We start from the raw sequence: 21889 nt of genomic DNA on the forward strand, positions 1-21889 counted from the left end.
AAGCCCATTGTTTGCAGGAGCTGTAACAGAAACACAGAACTCAACCTAACTTTATTTGCATTTGGCTGAGGCAGAGATAAGGAATGCAGGTAGGCCCAAATGACCTTGGCTAAAAGCTACAGTGTGCCCACCTTTAAGTCAAGACAGCCATGCTGTAATATGAACAAAATTTGCAGCCCCCATTTATTGTGTGCCAGCTGTGAAATCAGCTTTTCAGACTTCACCTTATTGTTGAATAAGGGTGCAAACATGTTTAATTTTTCCGTAAAGATCTGCTTTTTTTTTTTTTTTCAAATTGTGTGTAAGTGGTATGTGGTGCTTCTACGACCAGCCTCAAGTGGACACCCGGGAAACTGCAGTTTTTCAACAATTCCCCCCGCGCACTTACTTATCCCACTTAGAACACAGACAGGTTTCAGGTAGGATATTATGTGACAATGCTAAACAGCTACAAACAGCTACATGGAGTTTGTTAGCCATAGGTAGCACATGTCTGCATCCAGAGTTAGAATAGAATAGAACTTTATTGTCATTGTAACAAGTACAACAAAATTGAAGTCACAGCAGCAATCAAGAAAACAAAAGTAAGAAAGTGTATAGAAGGTGCAAAAAGGTCCATAAGAAAAAAGATGATAACAGCTTGTCCATCATTCTCCAGTACAGCCAGCCTCCACCTCCACAGGGTCCAGGACTGAGCTTCTTCAGTCATGCTCCATCTCTATCTCCTAGTTCCTGTCTGCTCACAGCAGGCGAAGCTCTTCCAATGTGGTGTTAGTGCCTGATGTTGGCTCTGTTAGCCATGTCTGTGAATAGCATGATGCTATTTTGCCTTCTGGTATTCCCTCTGTAGCTGGGTTAGCATGGCTAGCTTGTCCATCTTATTGTAGATAGATCTTATGTTCCCAATAACGATGGATGGAAGGACAGGTCGATGTCCTCCTTCTCCTCACCTTGTGGGACAACATCAGGCCTTACACCAGTTAGCATTGACATGCTACAGGCTGTAAAACAATGCAGCCATGGTTAAATGTAGGATCTCCAGACAAACACCGGAGAAAAAGCAGTAAAAATATCACTGAAGCCACAAAAAGTTCAGTGTCCAACACAAGCCATACAAAGTAATGATCCACTCCAAATACAAAGATTACAAAAAAAAAGAGACAAAATATTACAAGAAACGGACAAAGAAGAGAGAGCTGCTGCAAAAGGCAGCCATAGCCAATAGGGCGGCGCCTAGCAACTAGCTAGCTTATGTGTATTTTAGAGCTTATGTGAATTTTTCTCTGGTTATAAAATACAGGAATTGTGCCCCACAAAAGCAAACGAAGTGTAAAGCAAAAAGACTGTTACTGTGAAAGGAAATGATGACATGTAAACATACATTGGTACAGGACAAATTCAGCAAAGAGTTAAGAGATGTTACTTGGTCCACAGGTGGAAGACTGAATCTCCCCCCAGGACTCAAATTTAAGAATTTTAAAGCTTTTAGTGATGTTACCTTTGCACTTCTTGAGTTATTTGGCTTCTCTTCCATACAATAACTTATACCAAATGCATGCATCTTACCTGTAATAAAGGATTTGAATTTGAAGGTAATGATAATAAATTTGTTCTTTTTCGAGTCTAAATGTCCTTCGTTCCCCTTTTTCACTGTATTATTCATTTGTTCTTAATTTATTCATTATGACTTTTATTTATTTATCAATGCTTTTCAATGTTGGAAATTTCAAAGGCTTGATCATCAGTGTCCCAGATGCTCTTCTTGTTTGATGCTACAAAAACCTCCACACACTTCTCGACACCTTATGGTTATGACATGTTTTTCTTCCATGCATCCCGTGCAGCCGTCCTGTCGGTGCCGCTGAATGGCTTAAATTTTTTATCAATTGGAATGACGACAGCTGCGTCAGACTCTCACTTCCTCAGGTAGGTGTGGATAACCTTGACAAATCCGCGCCCTATTTCCCTCCCCACCCACCCCCTTGAAGATGCTTTGAAGTGTCCTACAACTGGTGAGTGTGAGTGGCAGCTGATCGTCAGTGCTTGTTGTTAATGAGCAGCGCTCCGTGCGTCACGGTGCGTCCCGGACTCTCCTCCCTGCATGCCAATAGCGGCCAGAGGAGCATGTGATCCGACGTCCTCCAGTGTCCCGAGAGCGCACAGTCTGTGCCACACCGACTCATAAGTGTTGCCCCACGGATGTACTTGTGCATCTCTACAAATTGTCTCTACAATTCATCCTGGACATTGTTGCTCGCTGCAAAACGAAGGAAGAAATATTTATTTAAACATTAATCCACTCTGCATCTCTTTCCACGGGGATAACCAGCGCGGTAAGTGAAAGTCACTTCATTTCGAAAAGATACAGACAGTGTTTTTTTTTTTTTTTTTTTGTCTGCTGAAAGTTTACTGAAGGCCAGGAAACAGTCTTAATTGCTGTGTTTCATGATTTTTTTTCGCCTCACGTGAACTTTTTTAAAATCGTTACCATTTTGCATCTAGATAATAACACTCCTGCTTGCCTAAAGGTCAGAAAAAAATGTGCATGACCTTGGTTGTGCTTAAAAGTCGCCGTATCCCTCAGTATGAGCAGTAAAACAGAGATGAGGGAACATGCAGAACTGTGAGCACCAGCACCAGATGTGTTTCCTGGTGTTCACATACACTAATCTGTGTGGTGCTGTTGGAAATGGAAACCTTCCACCAGCTTTTCACGACCTGCAGGTGTTCAGTCCAGCTGTGTTTCACCGAGAGAATGAACAAAAAAAAAGAAAAACACTTCAAAATTCTAACCTGGTAAAAAAAAATTTAACATTCTGGGATATTTTTGGCTGTTTCCAAGTTGTGAAGTACAAACTCTGGTTTTGGACTTTTAGCACTTCTTACAGTTAAACAACTGAATAATTTCTTTGGGCTCAGACTTGTTTAAGAGGCTAGTGGTAATCTCAGGATCAATTATTGATCTTATGAACAAGTGTAAACCTTTAATCAGAGCTGATTACTTAAGCTGATAACTGCAGTTTAAAATCCTTAAGGGAGGAACTTTGAGCATGTTTTTATGTCTTCAGATGCACTTGGGATTACATCCCCCAGATAGACTCTACAAGTTTTGTGTTGTCCAAATGTGCAAGAGCATGCTGTCACAGTTATAGCTGAACTTGTGACCTTGTTGGTGCTAGACGGTTGCCCATTTCATTTCATAACAGATTGAGGCTTAGAGTATCTGTAGCTTTATAACAGATGATATCCTGAAAGCTACATTGCGTTAAACTTTTTATATGTTCTTACAGAGATACATTATCACTATCCCAGTGCAATGAGTTACTCTGTATGGCAGTTTTGTCATTTAGAAGAAATGCAGAAGTGAAGCGCAGTTGAGTACCCTCAGGCATCAATGCTTTTTTTCTGTTACTGAGCATAATTTCTGAAAAGAGATATCTGCACAGGTTAAAAAACTGGAGGTAAAACATTGCTTTTTACTCAGCCTGAAAACATAGATTTTCTTCCCATGATTGACACAAAATAGGTAACATCAGGCCCTCCAAAAGGCTTTCCCACACTATGAAAAACCTCGCCTTGTGCTGCATTAAAATGTGTGCTCTGTGCGCTGGCTAGGGTCATCTGAACTGTGTGTTTTTGGGGATTACTGGTTGGGTGAGTTGATGTGTTTTCATTTGTCCGTGCTGGCTGGATGCTGCAGTCTCTGATTGATATTACGTGGCTTGTATACTGCAGGATGGGATTGAATGACAAGACAGAAAAGCAGCACCAGAGGCTTTACAGTTAATGCACACAGGATTATGAAGACTTGTGAATGGCGGCTGGATTATTGCATCATAGGCTCATCTTGACATGCACAAAAGAGGAAATCCGTGCTGGGAGAGGAAAAACTACACAAACAAGGCAAGATAGTGCACATTCAGAGCCAAATGGAAGATTTTCTGAGGGTCTGTATCTTTCACAGCGTGTTAGAGTGGAGTTTGTGCTCGTTTTTTGAGGATCTGCTGGTGGAGGCAGAGTTTGTTTCAGGCTGATGTAAGCAGAGAGACTTATGACGATGGAGGCACGTGTTCATCACTGTTGTACCATCACTCTGGAGGTGCAGCATCTTTAATCAGCTGCAGCTCTTCACTGTTTTAGTTTTTCTTTCTTATGTTTTTCCACCTTGCGTGTGAAACAGTTTGAACCACTGAAAGCCCTGCAGTTCTGCTTTTCTTTCACTGAACAGCAGATTTGTATGATAGCAGAACTACCCACTCAATAAGTAATGAAACTAAACAAAAGCTTGTGATGTGGATCAGGAGACCCATGATGAGGACTTCATACAAAAGCTTCGTGTTCACTTCCTCCATTACGTTTTGGGTCGAACCAACTCCTCCCCTAAAGGAGGGGTGAGGCAGGATGGATGCTGCTGCTGCTGTAAGGCTCCAGAGGATTAGAGGATAGTCCAGAAAAAAAAAAAAGCTTCAGCCAAGCTTTGCAGAAAAGCGAAATTAAATAGAACAATTTGCTGGATTGGGACATTTTTAGCATGAGACAAAGATACTCTGAGTTTTTCTTTTTATTTCAGAGTATTAATATCTGTACAAGTGCAAAAGAGAATGTGGTTAAGTGAAAACACAGGTGTGATGATTTGCCTTGTGTCTTTAAGTTTACATGTTTTATGTTGAAGAGAGTCATAACCATGTGTTACAACCCTGTGTGCCTTATTTCAAGTGTAACCAAGCTCTAAATAAAGGAATAATTGTGTCAGCGTGTGGGTGAGGTGTTATTTAAGGATCACAGCTAAAGGATGTCTAATAAGACTCTATACACTGAATGAGCTCTTCAAAGGCTTCACTTCACATTATCTTTTTTTGCAGGAATGATATTTTGTTGGTGTTCGCTCCAGTTATTGGAGCATCATGACATTTTAATCAGGATAATGTCTTCAGTTTTCTATCCAACCTGATTTCTTTTTTATGTTCCAGGCCTGAGACCCGGACCTGAACTGTCTTCAACATCTCCCAAAAATCTACCTCCATCCATCTCTCCTCCGCCCTGTCTGCATCACTTCCTCCTGCTCCTTCCAGTACCCTTTCTCTTTTTTCTATTCTCTTTCTCCACCCCCACCCCATCCCTGACCCTGATGCCTAAGAACAGCAAGGTGACGCAGCGTGAGCAGAGCCATGAGCACGTCACAGAGTCGGTGGCTGACCTGCTCGCACACGAGGAGCCGGTCGACTACAAGAACAGTTCCCTGAATGTTGGAGGGGCAGCCGGGAAGAAAGTCCCACAGATAGAGGTCCCTGAGAACGATGGACGCCCTGCGTGGAACAGCAAACTGCAGTACATCCTGGCCCAAGTGGGCTTCTCTGTGGGCCTGGGGAACGTTTGGCGTTTCCCGTACCTGTGCCAGAAGAACGGAGGAGGTGAGGTTGGAGGATCACATTTAATGCCGCTGTATGGATGTGGATAATAACTGAATTCAGGCCCTTAACTTTACACATCCACGTCAGTTTTTATTTAATCTAGGCAAATATTTCAACGAAGAGCTGACAAATCAACAATTTGTCAAAGTGAAGTGTCCCAAACCAAAGATCCAAGCAAGTAGAGACACAGCAGTTTATGACGTGTTTCCAGTGTTGTGCAGAAGTGCATATGTGTGGCACATTTGAAATCTTATCCTTGTCTTAATAACTATCACAAAAGAAACAACCTTGTGGAGTCATCTAACTTTACTTTGTCTTATACTGTAGTTGTAATGTTTGTTGTGAGCTATTGTTTGGTGTCTGGAGATGCTTTTCTCCAGTTTGACAAATTAAAACAATTTGCTTGAAATTTAGGACACTTCATACAGACCTGTGATTTAAGAGCTCCAATCCACTGGATTTTTGTGGCATAACACCAACAGATATAAATTTTAATTCATGTTGGCCAACAATAAGGGCTTTATAGCAGTCAAAGCTGGTCTGGGAAAGGGCTGAGCTTATGGGTGGCCCCCAAAATAATCTATTTTGAAACTCACTTCATGGTAGTTTTTCTTGCATTTATTTCAACATATTTACTTTTGTGTGCACTTTACTGTAACTAGGATTTTTGATTTAAGTATTTCGTCCCCCTTATATTTTAGTGGAGAAAATGTATTTGTTGTCAATACTGTGTTGCTCTTAAGTCATAATTATAACCAGGAATACGTCATCTGTATGATGCTCACGAAGTTCCGATGTTTAGGATTGGACAGACAGGTTAAATAGTTCTCCTTTATTCATGTGTGCATGTATATTGCTGCACAAGTCAGTGCCCTGGTTTGGCCACCCTAGTCAGAAAGGTCTTGCTCCATCCCTGGTTTCTGAAGGTTTGGTGTTTGTCTTGATAAGTTACATCCCTTTTAAGTTTAAGTTTTGCATTGTGCAAACTTTGCTCAAATGCTTAGCTGAGGTGGTACACTTCTTTTGCAATGCAGCTTCTAATCAGAAGCGTATTAGCATGCTGATTGACAGCATGGCTGCAGACTTTGAACCGGGCAGAAATTCTTATTTATTAAATTTTTGCTAAGAAGTTACAAAAATCCACAGTTCTAGTAAGTTTTCTAAGTACAATTTACCTTTAAAGTCCTTCACAGCCTTTCAAAGAATGGCTAAGCAATGATTAATCACTGACTCTCTGTGACCTTATATGGTACACCATTATCGAAAGCATCTGCCAACAAATGAGACTGTGTTTAATGTTTATGTCTGTGATTTGATATAAAAACAGCTGAGGGTGAATAATGCATCATACGCACTAATGCCTGAATGAATCATTGTTGATTTTCATGTACATGAAGTCAGGATGTGCTAAGCTTCCTGTGCAAGTGTTCGTCTGTTCAATTTTAGTTGACCGAGTCATCACTAACACAGGACACTCTTCATTCAGCACTGAGGAGCTCGGAGAGCAGATGTATTGTGCAGAAACCAGCTCAGGCTAAATATAGCTGCTCTATTGATTACTACTGCCGGCAGGGCAGGCTGGGAGAAGTGCTCGATTTCAAAAGAGAATGTAACTGAATCGTGATGAGGGTTTATTTTGGTCTGGACTGCATGTAATAAGAGGAGAACACAGTGTAAACCTGTGAAAACCTCTCGTCATCATGGCTCCATAGTGATGCTGCTTCACAACTTTAACATCATTGCTTGCCGCTCTCCTGCGTGGCTGAGAGGCAGAATTTACAACCAACAGGAAAGGTTTACTGACTTTGAACCATCAGGTTACGTGACCTGGTGAGCGTCCATTCTTCATCCTGTAATTGCCTGTGTGTCAGCCAATTACAGACACATTAAAGACCTTTGTTGTTTGAGATTTATCACTGCGAAGGCTTCTCTCCTCTACATCCTCCAGTCGCATCTCCCTCCATCTTTCTGCCAGTCACTCTGCAGTACATCATTTCTATCGGGCTCCAGTTTAAACTCCCTGTGATTGAATGGATTTGTGTTGAGCTGATGTGAGGATCCTGGCGCGGGCCCAAACGTCTCGCTACATTTAACCTCACTATCCTCTCTATTTCAGCTTTCTTGATTTAGCCTTTCACCCCCTTTCCTTTACTCCACCTCATTACTCCACGCACTATCAACCGTGCGCGCCCCTCTGCGTAATTCCTACTTTAGATGTATTAATAGTGGTACATGCTTCCCTGTCATAAGTCCGGGATCATGACTCACTACCCTTCGCACATAAAACTAAGTCGTATCCTGATTTTGCCTCACTGGATTAAGCGTCAGAGGGACAAATTTAGACCTCATCATGATGAAAATGAAATACATAGAATATTCATCTGTGCAGCAGGGAACCTTGATTTTGTGAGGATCTGGGTGCAGATACATCAGTACTGGGTATCTTACTGAATCATTATAACACTCGTACCTGAGTTAAATGGATGTGAAGCTGTTGAATTGGTGTATGAGAGTGAGAGGGTGCATTGGCTTTCAGGCTGAGCCATGACCACACTTCCTGTGGTTTAATTTTGGGAATGTTTCTGAGGTTAAGGCAGGATCCACAGACGCTCACTTACACTCTCTGTATGTCTGAAGCTAGTTTGAGTTTCTTTGCCTCATTTTTTTTTAATCTGTAAAATTTGAAATATGTGGCTTCAAGTGCTTAGAAAAAGCCTCCCTGTATTTTCAGGTGCATACCTGGTTCCCTACTTTATCCTGCTCCTCATCATCGGCATCCCGCTCTTCTTCCTGGAGCTTGCTGTGGGTCAGAAGATCAGACGTGGGAGCATCGGGGTCTGGAACTACGTCTGTCCGAGTCTGGGCGGGGTCGGGGTGTCCAGTCTGATGGTAAAGAAGAAAACAAAAACTTGATATTGAAAGTATTTCTGTAATTCTTGTAACCAGAGTAATTAAACACTGTTATCCAGAGTCATTCTCTTGATAACACGTTTTGTTATCACAGAGCAGTTTGACTCAGGCATGGGCCAAGGAGGAAGTTAGGTTGTACTGGGGTAACAGCTGTTAGACCTGCAGTTAAACAAAAGCACGGCTGCTGAGTGTGTAACAATTAGAGGATGGAAAACAAGCTCCTGCTCTGTCTGTGTGATTTATGAAGGTGTCTTTTTCTGCAAGAGCTAACACTTTGTATAACCATTGATCTTACTCAGGGGAAAACACGAGTTAATCCTTGGCTGATTGTTTTTTAAATCTCTTATGCATGTTGTGAGTATGTAAAACTCTTGAGGTAAGTTGTCACCACGTCACGCTATCTCAGCCTCTCCCGTTTAGTCTTTGGGAGGTATTGACGTGTTTGAGAGAGAAAGGTAGTCTTGTCTTCAGAGTCGCGCGGCTGGTGCAGAGGCAGCTATAAATATCTCGCAGAAGATCAGTGTTGAAAAGAGAGCACCTTAATTATTCATGCCTTCCCCAACCTTATGTAGCTTGTGAATGTCCTAGCTGGCAAGACTGCAAAGAAGACTGACAGCGACATGGGACATGCACAAAGCAAGCTGCCTCATTTACATGTCCTCTCTCTCTGTACATATCTTATTGTACAGTTTATTGAAAGGTATAAGTATATCCCCTTCTGATGATAAAAAAGTGTCTTTCTTTCTTTCTATCAGGTGTGTGGCTTTGTGGGTCTCTACTATAACGTCATCATCGGCTGGAGCATCTTTTATTTCTTCCAGTCCTTCCAGTATCCTCTGCCATGGAGTGAATGTCCAATCAGGAGGAATGGGACACTGGCCAGTGAGTCACATCACATTTATAGAAATATTTGTGATATGTATAGCATGTTTCAAAGGCAGAGGTTGTATGGGTGGTCACTTTGTACAAGACAAAACAACGCTTTAAATAAAGACATAAATAAATGCTTTGTATTGAGGTACGGCCTTGCCCTGGGCTCGATGTAATGTGGTGACGTCACCATGGAGTCACAAGCGCCGGATGTAAGAAATAAAGCAACACAGAAGTGCAAAAAATTGTAGTTCTTTGCAAGTCTGCTTAGGGCTGGCGGCAAAAAAGACAGGAAATCACATGCACAAGCAAACAGTGCAATGAGTGATTGTTGTTTTTTTCAACTACACAGTGTAGAAGATATTAGGATCCCGAGTTTTACTAATCAGAGGGTGACCTTAAAGCTGTTAGTGAGCTGGTTCAAAGCCTGCTTCATTTCCATTGTGTTTGGTATCAAAGGAGAAACAACTGCAGTAAACTATCGGATTAAAAACCATAAAGCAGGGCTTATTTCTCCCATTGGCAAATTATAAAAAGGTAAATGTATGAATGTGAATTCATTTAGGTTGGTTCCTTTTGTGCACAGTATAGAAGCACATCAACAATGACTGTATACAAGTGTGGACAATGAGCCTCCATCTCCTCCCATTGTAAAAATGAAGCCAAAATATCTCCACCCTGGGCCTTGATTGTGTTGGTGGTTTGTGTTGAAGTCAAGAAATGGGCAGAGGAGATGTGGCTGATGAAACCACAGTGTTGGCTCAAAATGACAAAGAGCCATCAGGATGGTACATCCTTGAGTTTATACTGAACTAACAAAGGTCAGAAGTCTGAGTCACCCTGTTTCAATTCAGAAGTCTGATGTGCCCTCAAAATGTAACTGTCAATGGTCATCTAGGCTGCAATGTATTTCCAGAATCGCGTGAAAATGCATCAAACATTTAATCTCTTATGGTGTCTTGTCCTTTAATTCATTGGCATATGATCGTCAAAACATATTTTTGATCTATTTTTACATAATGTGCTGCACAGCAACACTGACACACTGATGCAATTATGAAGTGCCCTTGATGGCATTGGCCACTTCAGTGTAGGATCAACACTGCCTTGTAAAACAGGCTCTACAGTATATCCTGTTATCGTGTGGGTAAGGAGCAGAAATTAACTGTTGTAGAAAATTCAGTGGTTCTTGTGGTAGCATTTCTTAAAGGTCCCACATTGTGCTCCTTTTCTGCAGTTAAATATGGATCATTGATGGCTTCATGAAATGGTAGTAACATGTTTTGGTCCAAAAAGCCAATAAATCAAGCACAGCAGCATTGTTTCCAGGCTCTCATAGCCCCTCTGTTCAGAACAGTCTGTTTTAGTGGACATGACCTTCATATGTAAATGAGCCACCGCTGATACCGCCCCGCTCTTCTGCATCACTGAAAGGGGCGTCACGAGCTCCGAGTGCACAATGATTAGAATACAGCAAAGCTCGTTTACCGAAACATTACAGGCTAAAACAACAGGCTAACCATAGCTAAAGTTAGCATCCTGAAGCTAACACAGAGACAGGGGGGGACACTGAGGAAAAGCTCTTACATCTGCTCCACAGCACTCAGCATTTAAAATACTCACATTTCCAGGGTCCGAGGTTTGTTGGCGGATGGTTGGTAATGTGCCTGGATTCAGGACCAGTCTATTTACTAACCCTCTGTTGTACTGTCCAAAGTTGGAAAAGCAGGCGGCTGTGAAGTGACTAGCACACACATGCACAGTTTTACTGAGCGTAGCTGGCACATTTCCTTGATAAATGAACTCTAGCCACTAAGTCTTGTCTTCTTCCGAGAAGACGCTGAACACTTGTGCATCGAACTATGTGGCTGTTTACAGCCAAAAACAGAGCAGTGATGGTTCTTCAACTTTGGCATTCAGGGAGGAGAGTGGGCGTGGAGGGGGTTCGGGGATATCTGCTCCAGTGGACCAATCAGGTCAGACTTGCTCCTGATTGGTCAAAAAAGGGAACCGCTGACGTCGGCAAATCCCCAAAATCCACACAGCTCATTTAAGGTCAGGGTGTTACATTCACAAGCACTACTAAGTGCAGGTTTAGTCATTAAATATCACATTTTGTGGGCTGGGAGGAAAGCCATAGACCCACAAATTTTACTAAAAGACTTAATAAAGTGATTTTGGACAACATGGGACCTTTAAATTGTCTGTCCCCTGTCTTGTACTCTGCTAAACCAGTAAAGAACAATGCGTTCGTCTGCAGAGCTTTCAGTCATAACATTACATCCCCTGCTATTAGCATCAAATACTAAATTTCTCATTTTTTTTATAAACCAGGAAAATGAGAACTAAATGTCATGACAAAAAGTATATTTAAGAGACAGAGAGATGAGGTATATTTTAATTTTCTAATATGATCTGTTTGTACTTGGTCACCAGTGTTGGCACCAAATGTTTTGGCTTTGCTTTTGGGGAATGACTGTCCCATCCATCTTTTTAAATGGTTTATGAACTCATAGCAGACTTGTTCCAAGGAAACCGCTAAGTTTATCCTGTAAGTATATGAACATATTTTAGCTTCAGGATATTAAGTGGTTTATGAGACGGACCAATTTGTTTTTGTTTCATATCAGCCCGCTGAGTCAAATGCCATTACAGCTGATTAATACTTTTATCTAATATCAAGAGTGCTTACATTTTCAGGATTATGCTTGAAACAATATCCATTTGTGTCATTATTGTCAGTATTTTCTATGGTATGTTTATTGTCTTCATAATAATTTCACAAAGCTGTAAGCTTTATGGTTCAGTTTCAACCTCGGTCTATCAACACACCTACAGAGAGCAGACCAGACAAACCTTTTCATCTCTCTGTCATGACATCACATGCGTAATCCAGATTAAACCCCCCCCTGTAGTTTGATTAAAGAGATGATAACATGACTGTGGGCAGCCAAGAAACACTCAGAGCATGTTAGTATGACTCAGCCGGGCTGCTGGCAGAGGTTCAAGCTGAAGCGCTAATGCTGAAGGACAGCTGCAGCAGAGAGCTGAGAGATTCACTGTAAGCAGAGCAACTCTGTACGTGTGACAATTAAAGTGTCAGGAAGAGAACAGACAGTGTCAAATAAATGATGAATTTAACAGAGGCCATCCTGAATGCATCACACTAGCAAAATGAAAGTGGGCATGGGTAAACCTGCTCAGTCCTGTCCTGTCAAATTTTTTGTGCTAAAATCAGACATGAAGAGTTTATATCATGGCTCCAAGGTAATGAGAGATTATACTACTCACTGGGAAAAAAATTGTGTGTGGTGAATTGTATGTTCATGCTCTGAATGCTAAACACCCAGACTGACCTTGTTAAGCTCGTTTCTCATCTACGAGGTATAAACCAGACATGAATTGAGATATTGACCCTGAGCAAACACTCATTTTCCTCCCCCTGCTTCTGCTGGATGTCCAAATCTCCTCCTGGCATCCTCTCACCCATTTGTTTTTCTTCCTTTATCCCTCAGAAGAAAAACAAACTATTTTATCATTTTTTTGTCTCTGCATGATACAGTTGTGGAGCCAGAATGTGAAAAAAGCTCAGCTACAACCTATTTCTGGTACCGCCAGACTTTGAATACAACCAGCACCATTGCAGAAAGCGGTGGCCTGAACGTCAAAATGACCCTGTCTCTGCTGGTGGCCTGGATCATTGTGTGCCTCGCCGTCATCAGAGGGATCGCCTCCTCTGGGAAGGTAAGACGAGAATAAAAGGAATCATTAGAAAACACTTGGATAAAACAACCTTTACATTGATATTTGTTTTGTCTTTTTTCTTCCACAGGTGATGTACTTCAGCTCTCTTTTCCCCTACGTGGTTCTGTTTTGTTTCCTGGTCCGGGGTTTGATGCTAAAGGGATCAGTGGATGGGATCGCTCACATGTTCACTCCCAAGGTGAGGCCGGGTTTCTCATCCTCCTTCATGAAAAGCTGCTCATTCAGGCTGTAATAAGTAAATCCTTCCTCTCTGTCTCTGACAGTTAGAGAAGATGCTTGAGCCACAGGTGTGGAGGGAGGCAGCCACCCAGGTGTTCTTTGCCCTGGGTCTGGGGTTCGGAGGGGTCATCGCCTTCTCCAGTTACAACAAGATCGATAACAACTGTCACTTTGATGCAGTGCTCGTCTCCTTCATCAACTTCCTCACATCTATTCTGGCCACCTTGGTGGTGTTTGCTGTGCTGGGCTTCAAGGCCAACATCATGAATGAAAAGTGTGTCGTTGAGTAAGTTTGTTTTTATCTTTACAGCTCCCATCAGGAGCGTTTGGTTTGTGTTGGATTTGGCGCCCCCTGTGGACAAATTGATACTGTTGCTGATGATTACCTCTGCCAAGGAGGTTTCGTTTTTGGGAGAGCTTGTGTGTTCGTCAGTCCATCTGTTTTTCTGTGAATCGGATCTTGATGAAATTTTCAGGAAATATTTAAAATGGGATAAGAAAGAAGTGATTAAATTTTGGAGGTGATCCAAATCACTGTCTGGGTCCAGGACTCTTTTAAAGGATTCTTTACGATTGTGAGATAGGGCTGTTTTCACCATATGTGTATATATAACTCCACGATAAATGGTCGGATTGCTTTGCAAAACAATACAAGGCAAGGTCACGATCATTTCTGACAGATGTAAAAGTATGATCTACTTGGAAGAGCTCTGTGCTCTCTGAGTGCTTTTCTAGTTCCCTCTGCTTTTGGCCATCCTGAAGAGGCATCGGCATCTGAATTTTTTTCGTCTCTGTAGAAACGCAGAGAAGATCCTGGGATATCTCAACTCCAACGTCCTGAGTCACGATCTCATCCCTCCACATGTGAACTTCTCCCATCTCACAACGTCAGACTATGCCGAGATGTACGGGGTCATCAAGACTGTAAAAGAGGATCAGTTTGCCCAGCTGGGTCTGGAGCCTTGTGTCCTGGAGGACGAGCTTAACAAGGTGAGACTTTGGCTGAGTCATGAGAGGGATAAACCTGTTACATGTCCTCAGTTCAATCAATGTTACATCTGTGGGTCTGTCACCTGGTCTCACTCCTCTGTCTGTCTCTCAGGCGGTCCAGGGAACAGGCCTGGCCTTCATCGCATTCACCGAAGCCATGACTCATTTCCCAGGGTCTCCTTTCTGGTCGGTTATGTTCTTCTTCATGCTCATAAACCTCGGTCTTGGCAGCATGATCGGCACTATGACAGGCATTACAACACCTGTGCTCGACACGTACAAGGTTCAGAAGGAGCTTTTCACAGGTAAACACGCCCCTAAACTTCTTCACCCTGAGCCAGGACATTATTATTGGCAGTGAAATCCCCTTATTCAGCAAAGAAATAAAGCACTTTGAGGAATAGGCTGCATTAGACTTTGAATTATTGCCCTGAGCATGCTGAATACTAAACACTTATATGAGACAAATCAGCTTACTGGTAGTTAATCCCCTTTTATTTGTCCTTTTCTCCCCTATTGGAACAAAATCTTGCACAATTCTCATGTCTCCGTATTGCTTATTCTTCTCTGGGTTTACTTCAGTGGGTTGCTGTATTGTGGCCTTCTTCTGCGGCTTGTTGTTTGTCCAACGCTCTGGGAACTACTTTGTCACCATGTTTGATGATTACTCTGCGGGGCTGCCCCTCACTGTAGTCGTCATTCTGGAAAATCTATCTGTGGCCTGGATTTATGGCACAAAAAGGTAACAATAAAAACAACAGCTGTAGGTTTGTGACTTTAATAAGTGAAGCTTAAATGTTGATTAAAATAAAAAGATGAATAAATGAAGCATGCCTGGGAGCAGAAGTGTCATCATTATTCCTGCTCTGTATCTCACAGGTTCATGCAGGATCTGGAGGACATGTTGGGTTTCAGACCGTATAAGATTTATTTCTACCTGTGGAAGTACGTCTCCCCTCTGTGTCTCATTGTGCTCATCTCAGCAACCATAATAGAGATGGCCATCAGCCCGCCAGGATACAATGCGTGGGTCCAAGAGCTGGTCAGTTTAAATTCAAATAAGCTTTATTAGTCAGTTTTAACCCTAACCTTAACCCATGTGTATTCAGAAACAGAAACTGTTCTCAAAAACTGTTTATGTAAATTATAATCTTTACGTGTCCTCAACTTCTTTAGGAACTAGGAATGATACTATTCCTTTCTTTTGGTTAGTGAAGCCAGCAGACTGCCTTCGTTGCTTGCCAACCAAAACGCACATTTTACAAACATCACTCAAACATCAAGGATCTCTCAAGTTGTAATAACCCGCAGCAGAACAGTAAAAATGCAAAGATGATGGGGTTATGATGAATTCATAAACTCTTGTGTTGGTGTTACATTTTGTTTTATCTTTTCCCACCTCCTCTACACTGATAATCTGATATGGAGTGCTGTAGAAGCATGCGTTGGTCAACAGAGCTGTCAATCAGGATAAACAGAAATAAATGAATGAATGAACTTACCAAAATAAAAACTTTTCAGAAAAATGTGCACCAGGCCATAAATCAGCACAATAAGAGCTCACTTTAAAACCAGAAACCATGGCTGTATCTGAAACCGCCTGCAACAAATTACATTCACATGTGCTGCATACAGCACGCTGGGTTTGAAAGTAGTATGTAGTATGAATGTTGAGTTTGATCTGTTTTGCTCTGTGTCGGGCCAAGCTGTGCTGGTATTTGGATTTGCAGGTCAAATAGCTAACCAAACCCCAACTGTAACATCCAATATGGATTGGAAAAAAAGCTAAGAAGTGGCTCATACAGAATAAATTAATTGTTATAGAAATGGGTGAGATGGGTTTTGTCTCTGTAACAACTACAAGTGACAAGATTCACCACAGTCTTTCTCATTACTTCACTTGTAATGTGACAAACTGCATATGCCAAAATCTGACAAATAATAGTAAAACAACAAAGAACATTATGGGAAGCAGCAGGCAATTTTTAATCCCACTATGGTAAAAAATTGATTTGATGTGTACTGCAGGCAGTCAGCAGGGGGAGCTCCATCTCATTTGGTTTCACAATCAGTGAATTATTATGGGGCCCACTTTAAGATTTAGTCTGTGGTCTGTTTATGCTGCCATTTAATCCCCGAACAGGAGCAAAATAATTACTGTCAGCAATACAGAGGGCAAGCTAACGCAGCCTGGCTTACAAGGCACAACAGCAAGCTGGCTCGCTTATCAATGTACAATGCTGTTATATGGATTTTTAAGCTTGTAAAAGTAACAACAAAACAGTTAAATGATTTATCTTCATTTTGAATCGAAGAGATATAAGGGCTGGCATTAATACACAATCAATTAAACAGTGTTGTTGTTTGCTATTCACCTTGGACAAGTGTCTCACAAACTGGCAAAGTGTAATATCTGTGAACCAGTTACATCTGGAGGAGAGGGCACCCTTGAGCTACTTGTTTAACTAAACCTCATGTTGTCTGATTTGTAACACGTTTGATAAACTGTTTGGTATGAGAATCTCTTCATGGTACAATATTTACTAAACCCTCTCTTTGTGTTCACAGGCTCAGGAACGCTTCCAGAGTTACCCTCCTTGGGCCCTCGCCATGTGCTTTGCTCTCATTGTAGTGGCCATGCTTCCTCTGCCGATCGTCTTCATCGCCCGTCGTTTTAACCTCATATCAGACGGTTCCAACAAGCTGTCCGTTTCCTACCGTAAAAGCATGATGAAGGACATTTCTAACCTGGAAGAGCAGGATGAGTCCAGGTTCATCCTTGGCGCTAAGCCAGGTGAGGCGCCATTGTCAGGGGCGGCACGTAAATCCTACTTGACCCCAGGAGGGAACAAACCCCAACTGGACCCAAACTCCCTCTCTCCAAACAGCTGCTATGGGACAGGCTACCAGAACGCCGCCATCAGCCCGACCACACCGAGTACACCGACCACACCTGTCACACCTGAGTCTGACTCTTGACTTCAGTCCAAACGACCCTCTGACATCCAGTTCTGTAGCACAGTTTACCTTTTAGCCATAACGTCTCCACATGGGGTCACTGCAGCGCGGTGAACCCTCCTCACTGCCCTTCAATCACCACAAGACTGTATGTACCCACCCGTCAGATCACATGCTTTCTTAGGTAGCACCATTCATCACCTGCAGCAGGAGGAAAGAGTTCACAAACATGTAAATCAGGGTGTGATTTTCCAGAACACACTGTACGTCTGTATCTATTCTGTATTTACCATCACAGGGTTTATGTGCTTAAGATGAAGAGTGGTTTTTGCTATCTTTGCCTTAGCTGAAGGATCCTAGGCAGACAAACCTCATGGTTAAATGCACATCCCTGTCTGCACAGTGCAGAGGATCTCAGTGAATGAATGTAGAGCAGCGAGTGCGGTCTCACCGCTTGAACTGGTTTTCACTCAGTATACAGACTCAGAAAGCAAAGATGAATGTGTAATGTTTTCAAGGCCATGTAGTCCCACAGAAAAAAAAGAGCTCATTGTGCTGAGGCTAAACCGTTACTCTGATGCTTGTACATTTGTTTTTCACAGGGCTGAGCTTTTTTAACCACACTAAGGCTGCTTTAAAGACGTCAGTTTATGTCTAGTCCCATTCTGTGTGTGGCCAGTATTGTTCTTGTTCAGTTACCAGCAGTGTACAGTACTATGTCATGAGAAAGAGTATGGCTTCTGTCCATTACACACACATTATTATGCAAACATCATTTATTTCAGTTTCCCGCCAAAGAGTTCAGATAAAAACCAAACACTTGAAATTATCACATTTACTGCACAGGAAATAAATGCTGGACTGGCTCAGTGAGAGAAAGCACAGATTGATAGTGTACTTCTGAAAGAAATGTCACTTCTTTGCTACAAAAGCACAAAAGAGAAACAACACAATTACTGTGCAGAAGTGAGAAACTGCCCCTGACTATTGACCAATATTTCTTAAACTTTTAAGCACATCTAATAAAATCACTTCTGTCCCACAAAATAAGTAAACAACATTGGAGCACAAACTACACTGTACATTTTTGTTTCTACTTTGGATCTTAAAAAACTTTAAATTAGAAAAAAATCAAAATATCTGTGAAAGCTAATGAGCACAAAACAATTGAATCACCTGAAAAAGCACAACTGTAAGCCGTCCCTATGTGAATATATAACAAATTTTCTGAGACAGACACACTAACACTGCCTCCACGTATTTGGGAAATTGTAAATTTTATGAAGTGTTAGCAAACAGTCAGACACAGAAAGGTTTGATTGTGATGAAGGTCTGTGTTAAGCATCTGGTTGAGCTGACATTAAACCTGCAGAAAGTCGACACAGGCAGAGTAAAGACAGACATCTTCCTTGAACTTGTTTTATTTTGCACACATTGATACTGGAGAGTCGTGCAGCACTGTCTATAAGTTTGACCTGAACATATTCAACTCCCTGCTATATGGAGGAGGATACCTTTCTTTATTTTTTTAATCACAGCATTCAAAGCCATGGTGATATGGATAAATGGACTATATTTATATTCCTGTATAATTGCAGTGTATGTAGGTGTAATGAAAAACAAAGATTTATCTTTTAAAGTGACCAGTATATATATTGTATATTTTCATGTTGTGTGAAACTTATTTAAGATCTAGATTCTATGAGCTATATTTTATAGTTTGATTAGCTTTTTCTTGTTGTGGGGTGTGAAAGTGCTGCTGGGAGCTGATGTGTGACGTGAAGTCGTGTTCCTCTGTCTGCACCTGGTTTTAGGAGACTCCCACACACACATACCTGCTTTAGGGTCACTGGTCCACTTGTTTTTAGCCACACTAGCAGCAACTCAAAATGCATCCTCTGAAAAGATGTAAAATATAGTTGGAATATAAACTGTTATTGCAAGAAATGTGATTAAGTTTTTAATTAAACTCCTGATATAAGCATGCCATGTTATCATTTGGCAAAAATAAAGAAATGGACACCAATGTTATCAACATGCTAGCACATCCATTAAGTTGCTAGCATGCTGTTATCATTTCACAGTGACATGAAATCTCAGCGCTAGCCGTTGTAACGTCACCTTAACTATCAGAGATTTTATAAAACGCTTTTCTTACTCTGTAGAAACACACAGCGAAAAGCTCTTTGTAAATTAGCTTAGCTTTAATATTTCTTCCTGTGTTAACACTGGATTTGATTAAGATGTAACTGACACCCTCAGCTATTAGGCAAACATGTTAATACTAATAATAATACTGTTGTTGTTTTGTTTGCAAAATACAGTATCTCAAATTAATATCTTGAAGAATGATCTAATTGTTTCCTTCAATCCCCTGCTTGTATGAGTTAATATGGCTGAAATTATGAAATATAAATGCAAAAAGAGCCCAGCTCAGCATAAGAGCAGCTAAGACAATAACAATACAGGACTCTTGTCAAAAAAGTGTGTTCTGAAGAGTATATTACAGATTTTGGCAAAGGCACACTTTCAGGAGTTTCTTATTTTTTTCCTTCCCATAAGTGAATTTTGACAAAATACTAATGAGGCAACTGAAAAAAATTGAAATAACTACCCTTGTTTAAAAAAAAAAGGAGGGACATTTTTTTTACTGGGTTGTGAAACTTAAGTCAGAATAAATATTTTCAGAAATTCTGATAAGTCAAGAAATCTAGAAATGAAGTAAGAGTTTTGAGATTTCTCAAGGAATTCTGAGGCTTAAGTCAGATTCCTGCCTTGTTTTTGTCATCGTGTTTTTGACGTCAAAGCTGGTAACAAAAGTCAGAGTTCTGATACTTAAGACAGAAACCTCTCTTTTAAAATGTAGGATTCAAAGTGAGAATTCTTACTGTTTCACGTTAATGGAGTCAAAATTCTGAAACTTTAGTTAGCATTCTACTTTATTTTCCAGATATTTAGGATAAAATCAGAATTCTGAAGAATTTTGGACTTAAAAGGTCTTTTTCCATTGTCCTCTTCTGTAGTTTACTGTCACCTCAGGCAGTAAATATATAAAAAGTAGATACAAGCTACTGTTGTATAATGAGTGCAAACATTTGGTGCATGCATGTACTGATACAAAAACAACAACCGACAAGTTTTGCATCGAGGGGTTTTTCCATAGCTTTAAATGCCACAACAAAAATCAATGCGCCTTAACTCACCTTTAGCTTGCAGCAGAAAATTTACTGAAAAAGTCTTTTCAACGTGACAAATTGATACCCAGGCTGTTTGGTAGTTTAGCAAAACTTTTTGGCCTGCTTGTGGTAGACAAACAGTACATTGGTCTGTCTTCATTTTTCCCTTTGTGTGTTTAGAGATTTTTAGTTATGCATTGGTGCTAGTGTGGCTACGAACTTTTACATCTTCTATCGTCTAGTGTTTGTCTGTGTGAACCAGGCACTTCCTGCAGAGAGGAAGTGCACGGTCCAGAGATCTCTTTGTTGTCCAAATGTGTAAATAGTTTGAGTATTTAAACAATTCAGAAGATAGATTTTATTCATGTGACGTATCTTAATGTCAAAAAATCAACAGATTTGGCTGTAAATGTAACATACTGTATGTAATAATGAATGTGACTGGGGCACTTTTTCACAATGACTACTAAAGAGTCAGTGTTGATTTTTCCTCATAGCAGTAAAATTCAAGGTCTGTGTAAAAGCAATACAAGTTATTCAACTTGAAAATAATTCAAGCAGACAAAAGTTTGACACTTTGTCAGTTTATAGCAATGATTAGAAAATGTCAGTCTTAGCCAAAGGGATATTAAAACTCTTCTTCAAAGTGCTGGAGTCAGTGTGTGTGTGTGAGTGTGTGTGTGTGTGTGTGTGTGTGTGTGTGTGTGTGTGTGTGTGTGTGTGTGTGTGTGTGTGTGTGTGTGTGTGTGTGTGTGTGTGTGTGTGTGTGTGTGTGTGTGTGTGAAGGACATATTCCTTGTTATTACCTGTACATGCAGGGCCTTACTGAGCACACCTTTAGAGCACTGTCTATAGGGGAGACACATTTAGCTTTGTTCCTTTTTAACCTCCTTGTTCTGTCTTTCCTCAGTCATGGGATGATTGTATGACGCAGACAAACTGTTGTAAAATAAATAAATAAATAAAAAGATCACCAAAAGAGAAAATTATAATAAAGACTGGATAAGCTGCTGATGGATTTCTGGATTTTGTTACACTTCACTGTTGACATAAAACTTGGTCAAATATCGATGTGCCTGGACAATTGTTGCTCCTCACTTTGATGAGTCTGACTTTTTCGGGGAGATTTGTAAGCTAATAAAAACAGGGAAAGGGACCCTCTGTGAAGACAAAATAAATACATTTACTAAACAAAACAGTGTAAAGGTGTAGCTGAGGAAACTTACTTTAAAAGCATATTTTAGTTTTTTTGATGTTATTAATACTTAATTGTATTAGTCTCAATGGATGGCAGTCAGCCTAGCTCAGAGTCTGCCCCCTAATTTAACTGAGACACTCTTACCCAAGCACTCATCTCAGTAAGTAAACGCATGATCAAATATTGTGTATAAAATGATGATAAACATAGCTACATAACATTAGCATATTTAAAAGAGCATAGTCCCCAATTTTTGTTTATTTTAAATCACTGATTTTCCCCAAATCTGACACAGCCGTAACATGGCTAAAGACTTGGTACTGTCTATTGCTGATTACATTAAAAATAATTTCAGGCAATATGTTGAATAAAACCACGCACACATTAATCTT

The 21889-nt window shown here is 40.9% G+C and overlaps 1 protein-coding gene across 1 annotated transcript; it reads left to right on the plus strand.

The window, feature by feature from the left end:
* The first annotated feature begins 1985 nt into the window (after positions 1–1985).
* Positions 1986–21309, plus strand: LOC141794819 (sodium-dependent neutral amino acid transporter SLC6A17-like). The gene is made up of 12 exons (XM_074675361.1): positions 1986–2333; positions 4971–5411; positions 8143–8300; positions 9077–9203; positions 12754–12935; positions 13024–13134; positions 13220–13461; positions 13973–14165; positions 14278–14470; positions 14748–14907; positions 15045–15207; positions 16734–21309. Exons 2-12 carry the CDS (start codon positions 5129–5131, stop codon positions 17142–17144), a joined length of 2223 nt encoding a protein of 740 aa, XP_074531462.1. The 5' UTR covers positions 1986–2333; positions 4971–5128; the 3' UTR covers positions 17145–21309.
* Positions 21310–21889: the final 580 nt, after the last annotated feature.

This window comes from Halichoeres trimaculatus, unplaced genomic scaffold (genome assembly GCF_033239565.1).
Source record: "Halichoeres trimaculatus isolate MK-OKI-2021-1 unplaced genomic scaffold, fHalTri1.1 fHalTri1_scaffold_1, whole genome shotgun sequence".
Taxonomy (NCBI): Eukaryota; Metazoa; Chordata; class Actinopteri; order Labriformes; family Labridae; genus Halichoeres; species Halichoeres trimaculatus.